At 32.2% G+C, this 13,566-nt stretch overlaps 1 protein-coding gene across 2 annotated transcripts in view; it reads right to left on the bottom strand.

The window, feature by feature from the left end:
* UBR2 (ubiquitin protein ligase E3 component n-recognin 2) overlaps positions 1 to 13,566 on the bottom strand; it is a 151,822-nt gene that overhangs the window by 133,229 nt on the left and 5,027 nt on the right. For both annotated transcript variants that reach the window (XR_007953528.1, XM_051996972.1), the window contains exon 2: positions 1,435 to 1,694. Coding sequence is in view for 1 of the 2 variants with exons in the window: in XM_051996972.1 (XP_051852932.1) it covers positions 1,435 to 1,694 (260 nt within the window). In the remaining variant the exon portion in view is untranslated. The remainder of the gene's footprint in view (positions 1 to 1,434; positions 1,695 to 13,566) is intronic.

Below are 13,566 nucleotides of genomic sequence, written 5' to 3'. Positions count from 1 at the left end.
GTAAATTCAATGGTGGCAGGATTAAAGAGAAACAATCATACTATTACTCAGTAATCTATATAAATTAGTGCAGTCTTTTAGAGAGCAATCTGGTAACATACAGCGAGAGTTGCAAAATAATCCCTAAAGATGCTATCTTTTGAGACATCCTAAGGATGCACACAAAAATATTTAAAACTACTCAAAGAGGAAAAAAAAATCAAAATTCATAAGGTCCACTGCCTGGGAAATACCTGAATAAACATTAATATTCTCTGATATTACTGTACAATAAAAAAGATATGCAAAGAACATATAGAAATGTTATGATATATGAAATAATCCAAAGTGAAAAAAAACCCTCAGAAAGAGACATAAAAAAGATTATACAAATGTAACAGCAACAAAAATTTTTTAAGAAAGCAAGCAGAAAAGAGATAAGACAAATATGTGTATTAAATTGTTATTGTTAGTATTTTATCAAAATTTATTTTTTTAATCAAAATGTAAAGTTTTGAATTTAAGGCATTGATCTGAATTTTATTCCCTATTTTACGTGTTCATAATAATTGAAACTATTATTAAGTTTATAATGAAAAATTATTTTTAAAAAGATAATGAGCAACAGCAAAAAACAAACGAAATCCTGAGAAGCTGTTATGCACAAAGTTGAATTAGATAAAGCAAAAGAAATGCTTTTTTTATTTCTATACTTCAAAGCACAATTTAATGATAGCAGTCATAGATTATTTGGAAATGGTAATAAATAGGCTAGCTAGCAGGCCAGGAAACAAAACAAAAACAGACTAATACATTTTAAATAAAGGTAGGCATATCAAATACCCAAAGAAACAGCTATTATTACAATGTAAATCTCATCAGTTCAAAAGTAAGCATTTCATATTGGTTTAATTTTTTTTCTTATAATAGGCAAAAATTGCTTCTTGGCATTTTAACTCTTTACATATGGACTCCAGACTCCTCCTTCATGTATTCTACATTATTACCAAATGATTTGCTATCCTCCAAACAAGACACTGCATTTCCTACCTCCATGCCTTTGCACAAGCTGGCCAATAGGACTAGAATACATTTCTTCTTAACCACTATGTCTTTGAAACCTGAGTTTCTCTAATCGCTCGGCCCAGGTGCTACTGTTTCCATCCTTTAGGATGGGACTTTTCTGCCTCTAGTTATTACTGCTCATTTTCTTCTCAAATGTTCTTGTATTTGATTATTTATATAAATATAGTATTCCCCCAATTAATGTATATTCCACAAAAGCAGAGAATATGTTCTTTTATCTCTGTACTATCAGCATGCACATAAGAGGCATACGGTTGTTATGAGGCATATTTCAATTAATTTTTTTAAAATAAGATATACATAAATAGAAGTAAAAATATTTAAGTTTTCGAGTAAAATTATGTTAATATTTTAGGAGGAAGATGTTACCTGCAAGAGTATGTAGGTTCTCCTACTTTAAAAACACGGCCACAAAGATGGGAAGGTTTGTTTGCTTGTTCAAGTTTTGGAAATCCAAATGCAGGATCTTCACCACAAAGATACCATTCCATGGGTCCCAACAAAACATGCTGTGCCAACATATCTTCTCTCTGTGGAGCAGGATTGGGACCCCTACAATATATTTTGGGTACATAGTGGGCTAGATGCTGGTATACTTCTCTTGTGAGGTCAGTTGCTTGTAGCCATTTCTTTAAAAAAAAAAAAAAGTCAAGTCAGAATACCTTAATAGTTTAAAAAAAAAAAGGAAACCAATTACTTTTCATGTAAATTAAGTGTTGCTGATTGACTCTTTTTAAGATAAATTTCAAATTTTCATTTAAAATTACTCTTTGATAGATCCAAGATTTTGGGATCAGTGTGGATAGTCCCTTGGTGAAACATATTAAAATCCCATTTATTCTGGATAATTTTAGTCTTCCTCATAACCCATCCACCAAACCACTATTACATTCTAATTCTGTCGTAGAACAGTTTTATTTTTAATAAGGTGAAAACAAATTTACTAAAATTGAAAAGGAAAGTCAGTTCTTAAAGACACTATTTCCTCCTTTCAATTTTTCATGTTCTTATATTTGCTGGTAAACTGACACAATAAGTGGAATGAAAAGATTCAACCTTCGATTCTAGCCCAATCCCTTCAATACTCTGAGCACTAGCTTCCTCATCTATATAATGAAAATAATAGTCCCTGAACTACCTCACCCATAGGATTATTTTGAGGAAAGTATTTTTTTTTAAGTACTCTTTAAATTTGTAACATATTATTCTAAAAGGTAATCTGTTCTATTGTTTTATCTTAATTCTATTTTGTATGCTCCATCTCTCCAATTTTATCATTCCTCCACAACATTTCCGAGGAACTTGATTTTCTCTATCTTCATACTATATCTTGGATAGAAACCAAATCAATTTTGGCACTTCAAACATGAAAAAAAGCTGCTAAATTGATTTTTCTAGTACTAAAATTGAGTTAATGCAACTAACAATTCATTACTGGGAAGTATTTATGCACAGAAAACACTTTTTGAAACATTTCAAAGGGAATTAGTTTGTTTTCAAAATTGTTCACTAATTATATAACAGCACAAAAATATTTACCTGGCACAAAAACAGCAGTATTTATTTCTGAGACTATTTCTAAATTTCTAAATGAAAAGCAGAATATCTAGTTTAAACAACAAAACTATAATAAACTGATATTACTCCCACTTGCCATTCCTTCCCCCATCATAATACTATTAGTAACCTTTGTCCAAGATCAATGCTAATATTACAAATAGACTATAGAATTACATTTTTTTTTCTTCCACTTCTCTAGAAGTTTGTACAAGTAAGGATAAAAAGGTATTTCTGCAAAATATTTTACCACCTGCAAATACTAAAAATTTTTCACTGAAATAAGAGATTAAAATTAGTAAATAGCTCCTAATTCTGAGTTATATAATCAATATCAAACAATTGTTGGCACTAGGAATACGTCTAAGTGAATGTTAAGTTCCAAAGATTAAAAAATTTTTTTCTTCCTAGCCAATTTCACATTTTAAGTGAAACATAAGAATTCTAAGAAGTCTTGGGTTTTGTTTTTGTTGTTTGGATAGATCAGGACTCGTATCATCAGGGTAAGAGTTCCCTGTGGAAAAGAAAGTAACTGTTCTATGATTGTTCTCCAACTTATGTTCCTAGAAAGTTGCTTGAGTTTGTTAAGAATGAAATGGCTAATCAAGACCACAGAATACCAATGATGAAGCATGCTACATATCTTCTAAAAAATGAAATATACATCTTTGGATATGACCAAAGTGAGAATTTGTTTTGCTCATCTATGTGTTATGTTACAAGAGTTTGGGAGTTTTTGGATGTTTCTATTTCTGGTTTTATTTTGTTGTTATTTTAACTGACAGAGAAAGAGGTAGAAAGGAGAAAAAAATATGCTTTTTAATTTTAAAAAATTAACAATTTTCATTATAAAGTTGCTGGGATATTGTGAGGTCAATTAGGTTGAGGATTATACAGCCAGTATATAGTAGAAATAAGACTTCAATTCAGATTGATGCTGACTCTCCATTATATCGGGTTGTCTCTCAGGTTAACATGTCATAAAAATGGAATGCAAATTAATTCAAAGGAATTTATCATGAAGACTGGTTAAGTTGATGCTTTTATCTCCTAAATGTAAATCTATCTTTCCTAAACACCTCTTAATTTTGTTGTTTGTACAAGAGATATCCTTTCAACCTACAGTATATTTCTAGAAGCCTCAAGGATCCTTTGGATCCTGTCCTTTGGAATAGCTGGGCCTAATTTTAAAAATATATCTATCTATACCTTAAGTTCAGAGATGAAAATAGGAACAAATAAATAGAGTCAACAGTCAAGTCATGTGCACAGTTACTAATAAATCAATAAGTAAACAAAATATGTAATCTATTAGGTAATTATTTTTACTAGAACTAGTTTGTTCAGGAACAAACCAGGTTTCACAGCAAGTAAAAGGAGAACAAAAGCTCTTCTTAAAAAGGAAACAATCAGATGTTTTCAATACACCACTGGCAAAGAATAACGTGCATAGAAAAGAATAAATATTAAAAATTATGATTGAAAAAATCTCCAATCCTAAAAAGTTATCAAATCTCTAGATATATATATGTGAAAAATAGAAATGAATAACTTCTTGTTTTTCCTTCATTTTATGGTCTCAAATCTTATGAAAAGAGTCTTTTTTCCAGTTATTTTAATTCCAGGAGAAAAGTGATGAAGTTATCTAAAATCACTAATGTAGCTTAATGATGCTATTGACCAGGGAAGGTCAAACTTTTCTTGGATCATTAAAAAAAAAAAAAAAACCAAGTAACAGTTCAGGTTAAATAAATGTTTCAGTTGATGAAATACAAATCAAGATTACAAACTTATATAGCATAAACCATTCTCTCAATATCCAATTTTAATTATGTAACATTTCAATGCAATACTAAGTTTTTTAAAGTATCAGAACTAAGACAAGTTTCTTTTTTCCAATAAAGATAAAAAAAATTTGGAGGAGGTGAATTATACTTTAAGTTCTGACCTTTCCCTTGTTCTCCACCACACAAAGGAGCCAACATTTGACACCTTCATAAATATATGTAAAACCATACTATGCTTACTTCTATTTATTAATTCTTTCTCTGCAGGTAGATAGCGTCTTCCTTCATAGGTGCTTTCTTTTTGATCCAAGTATTAATAGTAGTCAAAATAACTTGATAGCTTTTATTTGTTACTGTATAGATTTCTCTTGGTTCTGGTCATTTCACAGTTCATTATTTCATGCAAGTCTTCACATTTTCTAAAATCAACCAGCTCATCATTTCTTACAGCACACAGGAGTATTCTCCATAACACTAATATAACATAATTTGTTTAGTCATTCCCAATTAATTAATCCATTTATTTATTTATTTTTGCTGAGGCAATTGGGATTAAGTGACTTGCCCTTGGTATCACACAACTAGGAAATTTTAAGTGTCTGAGGCCAGATTTGAAGTCAAGTCCTCCTGACTTTAGAGCTGACCTACTATGCCACTGAACTGCCCCCAGAGCCATACTTTAATAAAAAGTTAAAAATCAAATAATAGCTAGGAAAATGAAAAACAGAAAAAGATTTTGACTATGGAAAGTTATTATGATGACAAGGAAAATTAAGACACATTCAAGAAGATAATTAAGTCAAAGCACCTACATCCAAGAAAAATATGAAATGGTCTCAGGCCATGGAAGAACTTAAAAAAGGATTTGAAAATCAAATAACAATGGTAAAAGAAAATCTGGGAAGAGAAATGAGAGTGATGCAAGAAAATCATGAAAAACAAGTTAATAATTGGTTAAGGAGACAGACTCCGCCAAATGGTAAAGGAAGTACAAAAAGTCAATGAGGAGAAGAATATTTTAAAAAGCAGAATTGGTCAAATGGAAATGATATAAGAGAAACAGAGTGGGGGGATTGGGGGAAAGGTAGAAAAAGGCTCCCTTAGAGAATAAAGGATCATGAATTTCTAAACAAAAGAAATTCATGTTTCTTTTTTTCTTATTATACCTTTTTATTTACAAAACATATGCATGAGTAATTTTTCAATACTGATCAGCCCTTGCAAAATCTTCTGTTCCAAATTTTCCCTTCCTTCCCTCCACCCTCTCCTAGATGGCAAGTATTCCAATACATGTTAAAATATATGTTAAATCCAATATATGTATACATATCCTTTTGCTGCACAAGAAAAATCGGATCTAGAAAGGAAAAAAAAAAAAAAAACCTAAGAAAGAAAACAAAAATGCAAGCAAACAACAACAGAAAGAGTGAAAATACTATGTTGTGGTCCATATTCAGTTCCTACAATACTCTCTCTGGGTGTAGATGGCTCTCTTCATTACTGAACAATAGGAACTGGTCTGAATCAATTCACTGTTGAAGAGAACCATGTCCATCAGAATTGATCATTGTATAGTCTTATTGTTGCCATGTGTAATGATCTTCTGGTTCTGCTCATTTCACTTAGCATCAGTTCATCTAAATATTTCTAGGCCTCTCTGAAATCACCTTGTTGGTCATTTCTTACAGAACAATAATAGTCCATAATATTCATATGCCATAATTTATTTAGCCATTCTCCAATTGATGGATATCTATTCAGTTTGCAGTTTCCAGTTTCTAGCCACTATAAAAAGGGCTGTCACAAACATTTTTGCACTTGTGGGTCCCTTTCCCTCCTTTAAGATCTCTTTGGGATATAAGCCCAGTAGTAACACTTCTGGGTCACAGTTTGAAAACTTTTTGAGCGTAGTTCTAAATTGCTCTCCAGAATGGTTGAATTCATTCACAGTTCCACCAACAATGTAACAGTGTCCCAGTTTTCCCACCTCCCCTCCAACATTCATTGTTTCTTAAAATTAGTTCTCACTAGATGCCACAATTACTGTTTCCCTCAACTTACTTTAACACTTAAAAGATCTCTCATTTCATCAATGTGAGCATATCTTCAACTGAAAGATTTCTATTGGGCTTACTTGCTCTAGCCAAAAAAAAAAAAAAAATCATATAGTAGCTAAGTTTCTGTTTCTGAATTTTTCCAACTTGATAGAACTTGCCAGAATTTGTGTTCCATTGGTATCGCTTTTAAGAACTCAGAGCCATAAGGTAAAATACCATAAAATAGAGGTTATCTGGAGAACTCCTCTTAACATGTGTTAATTTTTTTAAAAATGGGACCCTAAATTAGTTTCATGTCTATATTGGAAGCAACTAATGAGGAAAGTAAATCTAAACAAAAATAATTCTTACTATCAGGAGTTACTATCACATTATACTCATAGACCTAGATTTCTTCTTCTAATGATATGGTCTAGCCTCTGGGGAAAAGTAGTAGAGCTCAAAGTAGTTCTAGTAAGACTTTTGAAAGTCATTTCTAGGAACATGTAGATATTCACCTCATGCAAGGATTGAAAATTATACCTTCTTTGTCATTACCATTTCCTGCAAGATTTGGGCTGTCAAAGAAATACAAGAAACTGATACATTACAAAATTAAACTATATTCAATAGAAAAACATATGATTATAGAAAAGAATTTTTAACTACCACTAAAATCTTACTCTGATGCTTCCTCATGGCATTGAAATGATAAGCAGAGTACACTGGCAGACCTTAATAATAGGGAAGGCTTTCAGTATGGGCTTGATATGTCTGTCTCCCAAAGACCAAGCAAGCTAAGTTCAGAAATGCTCATAACTAACTATGACAAAGTGACGAATTTTGGCCATCGCAACTCTCAAAAATCTTCTAAGTTGTAAAAGTGAGTTGGAGTCTCACATTGCCTCAATGGCTGTTACCCATGTCAATAAAAAGACTATCCTTTAAATAATAAAATAAGTAAAATGTTGGTAAATGTTCCTTGATGTATTCATCCTCTTCAATAATCAAAGCAGCTGTCTTCCTAGACTGCCTGTAAGACCCCACTTTGTCCCAATATTAACAAATAAAGGAAAAAATATTGTTATGCATTTATGCAAGTAATCACCAGTTGCTCTCACATACTATTTTGTAATGTTTAGAAAGGATAAAAACTGTTTGCAAGCAGTTTTTTATTGGTGTTACTGTTTGTATGGTACTGTTTCTTAAAATAATAATCATCTGCATTTATTTAATGAAGTTTTTGTGAGAAACAGCTCAAAACAAATTTACATTAGGAAATGTGTTCTCTCAGAAAAGGATATGAATTTACAAATGAAAATATCGATTACAAATACTAAGGCTAGATGGCCTTAGCCAATAGATAGCCAACAGATAGAGCAGTAGCCTTGGAATTAGAAGGTCCTGATTTCAAATCTAACCTCAGACACTTAATACTTGCTAGCTGTGTGACTTTGGGCAAGTCATTTAATACTAACTGCCTCCCTCCCTCCCACCACCACCACCACCAAAAGAAAAAGATTATAAATGTTAGGGGAAGAAAGAAATGTATTCTCTTTTTGCATTCCACTTGTAATATGAGAAAAATTTCTATCAGAATTGTACTTTAAGTTTTACAAACATCTTTCACAGGATCACAGATTTATAGCGAGAAGGGCATCTGTCCAATCTTTTCATTGTACAGATGAGAAAACTGAGGCCCACTGAGGAAAAATAACTTGCTCAATGTCAAAGAGCCAGGATCTGACTCCCAGTGTACTTGAACTCCAAAATCTCACCTTCTCTCACTGTATCCCATTGCTTTTTTCCTAATAGCCCTATAAAATAGGTAGTGTGAGTATTACTTCCTTCTACAGATAAGAAACAAAGATCTAGAGGCTAAGTGGCTAACTTATCTACAGTTACACAACTAATAAGTGTCAGACACAGAACTTGAACACAAGTTACTGATTCAAAGACCAGAGGTGTTTCTGCTATAGGAATGAACATTAGTATTTCTATGAATGAATGAATTGAAATTGAAATAAAATCAGTTGTGAAATCAACTATAAATCATTACCTTTGAAAAATTTCAGAGGAATTCAAAAAATTAATTCCAATTATGGAAGTTTATTTTTTACTAAGGCAAATTCTTAATAATTAAAAGCAAAACCTATAAGCTATAAACAGCTAATTGTGGCATTATATTCAAACTTGTTGATGCAAGAAATGTAGATATATAGAATAGATCTGGGACAACCACACCTGTTATGAAAACAATTCTGCCAAGAAAAAAAAAATTAGAAATTGGAAATAGAGGAATAGAACATTTTTGTAATTATATTAAAGTGCAACCTATTAAAGAATACTCAGAAATAAATTTAGAAGTTAAATGCTAATCAAATGCTAATCAAAAGAAAGCAGTGACAAGTCAAGAAATATTTATTAAATGCTTATGATGTTCCAGGAACTGTGCTAAATATTGAGAATATAAATACAAGCACAAAGAAAGAAAGCCCAAGACAAAGAAGAAAGAAGCTGAAATATAAGTGGGAAGACAGGAGATCCAGGAGACAGCTTGGTAGCTGACAGTAAGGAGTGGAGTCTGGAGAAGAATGAATTTAGAGATAGCAAGATGTAGTATAAAATTCAGGACTTGGAGTCAGGAAGACCTGAATTTGAATCTCCCCTTAAACTCAAATAGTTGTGCGATTAACTGCTATGTACCTCAGTTTCCTCATTTATAAAATGGGAAAAATGTCACCAACCTTAAAGGGTAGCTGCGGGGATCAAATGAGTTAATATATTTAAAGAGTTCTGCAAACTTTAAAGCATTATATAAAAGCAAGTTATTATTATTTTTGTAGTTATTGTTATTAGATGGCTGGCCTGGACTCACTCTTTAAAGTGAATGTTCTGGGAGGAAACAGTCAATCAGAGGAAGACTACCGGGGTAGAGTGTACTTCCAAGATGAGAAGTCCAGAGGCAGAGCAAACTTCTTGCATGAGGAATCTTCTATAGCACCATAGAGAAAATCCAGAATCGGTTATAGAGCTAAGTTACAAGTCCAGAGCCCTTTGGGCTCGTGTCCCAGAACACAGGCTTCTCTGGGTTTCCTTGCAGGACTGGTTACAACATCCAGCCTATATTCTTGAGCTCCAAGGGATAGATGGGATCTCTGATAAGCAGAAGATCATTCCTACTCATATAGTGTTAGGTACACCTTAGGAAAAGCAATGTTTCCAGTCATTTGATATAGTTATAGGTTAAAGATAAGGAATGAGAAGATAAGACTAGTGTTCATTAGTTACAATTTCCAATGATAATGTGATTCCAACCAGTCACCAGCTACATTTTTATAACAAGTTACTTGCTTGTTTGCTTTTCTTCCTATGTAACTATTTAATAGAAATTTAATTTCAAGACCTATAGATTTATTTAATCCTACAATAGCACCAACATGAAAATTATTATTAATAAAAAATTCATTAATTCATCCTAACTTAAGGGGAAAATTTGACTTTAAACTTGGGAGAATATCGTGAAAAGTATTCTACTTCATTACCATCCATTATATTCAGTGACCTACTCAAGTCTTTTAGTCATAACAACAGAAGGCAATCCCTGACATGTTCCCCTAAATTCAATAAAACAAACACTAATTAAATACCCACCCAGAGCATGGGAATGTTCTAGGCACTGGTGATGAGACAAAAATGAAACAATTCCTGTGGTCAAGCAACTAATATCTTAATGGAATGATTACAATATACATACAGATAAGTGTATATATAAGTAGGAAATAAAAGTAGCAAAAAAAAAAGTATTCAAGGAAATATGATGAGAGTTAAAAAAAAACCATCACACACACAAATTCTCTCCACCCCCTTCTCCCCAATAGCTTGGAGATTCGGGTAAGGCTTCACAGACACCTGAGCCAAGTCTTGGTGGGGAAATAGGCACAGATGAAAAAGGCAAACATCTTAGGTGGGGGAGGAGTCTTTATGAATGCCCGAAGGTAGAAAACGCCATGGAAATGATAATTAGTCTAATTTGGTTGGAACACAGAATATAGGAAGGGAAATAAGGTGAAATAAGGCTAAAAAGGTAGAATGGTCCCAGAATATGGAAGATCTTCAATGCCTGGTTATTTTGCACTTTGAGTATGTTTAAATTTCCCTTTTTATCTTAGAAAAATTAGGGAACCACTAATGAATTTTGAAGGGAGAGTATCATGGCCAGACTCATGTTTTAGGAAGATGAAATTGGTAATAATATGAAAAACAGATTGGAGATGAAAGAGGCAAGACACAGAGGAACCCATGAGATGACTACTAAATTAGTCTAAGTGACAAGCAATGAAGACTTGAAGTAGAATTGTAGCCATCAGATCATAAGATCTTTGATTGAGAACTAGAAGAGACTTTGGAGTTTATTCCAGCCCTATCATAAGTAAATTTTAAAAAGAGAAATAGAAAAGAGAAATGATGAGAAGGAAGCAAACTGACTGGATCAGAAACCACACCAAATGACTCCATGTTATTAATTTGAGTGACTAGGATGAAGATTGTAACCCCCTTCAAGCTTGACAATGGATTTGAAAGTAAAGGTGCTGGGTTCTGATTCTTACTCTTCCACTTACTAGCAGGTGTGACTTTCAGCAAACAACTTAATCTCTCTAGGTCTCTATTTCCAACTAGATAATTTTTAGGGTCCTTTCAACTCCAAATCCATAATGATGGTGCCCTCAGAAATGACACTTATTTTGTGTTTTATATGCATTAATTAATTTATCCCCAACAAGCCACATAAGAATTAAATCAGAAAAGAACCAGCAAAGTCAAGTAATTGATAAGCTAGTAAAATTAGGGTTTGAACCTACTCCTAGGTCTTTGCTCATACTAATTCAGCTCTTTTTCTAATATACCAATAAGAAAGTTAAGACTTAATATATATACTTGGAAACAGAATAAATCATTGCTTATTCCAGGATCAGTCTAATTCAGTCTTATCATCAGGCTAGCCACCAGGCAATGATTTTTTTTTTTTTTTTCAATCACAATTTACAAAGACTAATCAAGGTTTAGAAGAGTAAGTGTCTGGATTAGTGAAGGAAGACAAAAATCACAATTCCTTTAGATATCTAAGAAGTATATAATTCCATTAAAAAGGCAGCAAGAAATACTAGAATCAGCCTTAGAATGAAGACCTGGATTCCAATTCATACCCTAACACAAACTCTAAGATCCTAAGAGGCAGAATAGTAGATGATTTTCATCACAGGATGGGCCCTCCAAAATAAATAGATAACTCTCATCTGATTAGGGGGAGCCAGGAAGAGATGGATTGTATGTTATATAACTCATTTTACCTTTCAATAATTATCATAGACACTGCTGAATCAGTGTACATGATGCCCCATGCAGAGCCAACTTCATTGTTAACCTTCAGCTCTCAGATCAAACATTTCTTTCTTCTTTACATTATGAATTTGTTTAGGAGTGGCTCACTTTAACGCATTTAAAAAGTAACATGACGATAAATGTACAGTTTCTGGTCCCAAAGAAAATGTGAGAATTTAGTTTCTAACTCTTTTACATGTACTTTCTGTTTGGAATATATTGAAGAATTTGCATTAAGCCTATGAATAGTTACAGATTATATATGGAAAATGGGACTTAAAAATAATTTACAGTTTGCCTCTCTCTTTATATCGATGCATATATATAAACACACACACACATATATATGCCACATATATATAAATAAACATGACACTGAATTTTTTAAAAGTAACATTACAAAAGTAAAATTATTTTGGAAAGTTTGCACTATCAAAAATTTTAATTCAGTGAACTTCAAACTAATCACTTTTGGTTGCAATTCCTTTGATCTCTCAATCAGTGTAGTACTACAGTTTATTGAACTATATATTCTTAGAAGCCTGGGATTCTACTACAGGTTTTCTTACTAGTTTTCTACTACAATCTCACTATTTCATCCAATTCAATAAATATTTGCCTAACCTTATTTTGTGCAGAACATTTTGGCAGACAGGAAAAGATAAAAGATTTTATAAATCAGGATCCCTATCTTCATGAAACTTGCAATCTAATCAGTTGATAAAATCCAGCCATAAAAAATACAAAATAATAAGTATATTAGATAGGCAAAAATATACATTAGACATATTAAATATACAGAAAACAATAATACTGACTGGGAAAGGGAAATTAGGGAAGGCTTCATGGGGGTGGTATTTCAGTTTAGTTTTAAGGCAATAGTGAGTCACTTGAGATTTTTGAAGAGGCATAAAATAACCACATATATGCAATAAGACTATTTTTCTGACATTAAAGATGGATTAGAGGAGGAAAAGAGAATATCTTTAGAATGGTATTGCAATTATAATTTTAAAAGAGATATGAAAAGATACTTCCAACTCACTCCTTCTTGGAATTGGACAGTATGCAGATACTGTACATGTTTTCAGAATTTTCAATATATTCATCAGCTGTCCTAATTTTTACTTATTCTTTTTCTTTCTTTTGTCTTTAAAAAATACTATTTGTTATATGAGATGGCACTCTAGGAGTAGGGGAGTATTATGAGAATGTTAGAAACAAAAAGACATCAATAAAAACATTTTTCAAAAAAAGAGAATTTTAATATTCCAGAGAAGTGGTAATAAAGGCCTGAATAAAGACAACAGCAGAATTTAGAGAGATGTTAGGGAAGCAAAATCATAGATCTAAAGCCGGAAGAAACCTTAGTTTTATCTAGTCCAATCCAACTGCTTCATTTTACAGATGAGAAAACTACAATCATCAAGGATCTAAAGAATGAGTCAATTGTAGATAGAATACCTTATCCATGTAGATTTATTATTTATTAATTGAAGGTTGTTCCCATTTATGTTTACATGAATCAACACAGAATACAAAATCTAGGCAAAGGTTTTCTAATCTTTAAATATTGGGTAGATAATGTTACAAGTCAGTATAAAGTAGATGGAAACAAAGCCTAACCAAACCGTTCTACACTATAGTTAAAAAGACCAAAGACTAAACATTCTTGATTCTTTGGGGAAAGTTGCTACACAGATTAAACATATCAGTAAAGTAAGATCCAATTATAGATC

This window comes from Antechinus flavipes, chromosome 4 (assembly GCF_016432865.1).
Source record: "Antechinus flavipes isolate AdamAnt ecotype Samford, QLD, Australia chromosome 4, AdamAnt_v2, whole genome shotgun sequence".
In the NCBI taxonomy this organism is placed as follows: domain Eukaryota; kingdom Metazoa; phylum Chordata; class Mammalia; order Dasyuromorphia; family Dasyuridae; genus Antechinus; species Antechinus flavipes.
The sequence above is the reverse complement of the archived record's forward strand: the minus strand, read 5'-3'. Positions and strand labels throughout refer to the sequence as shown.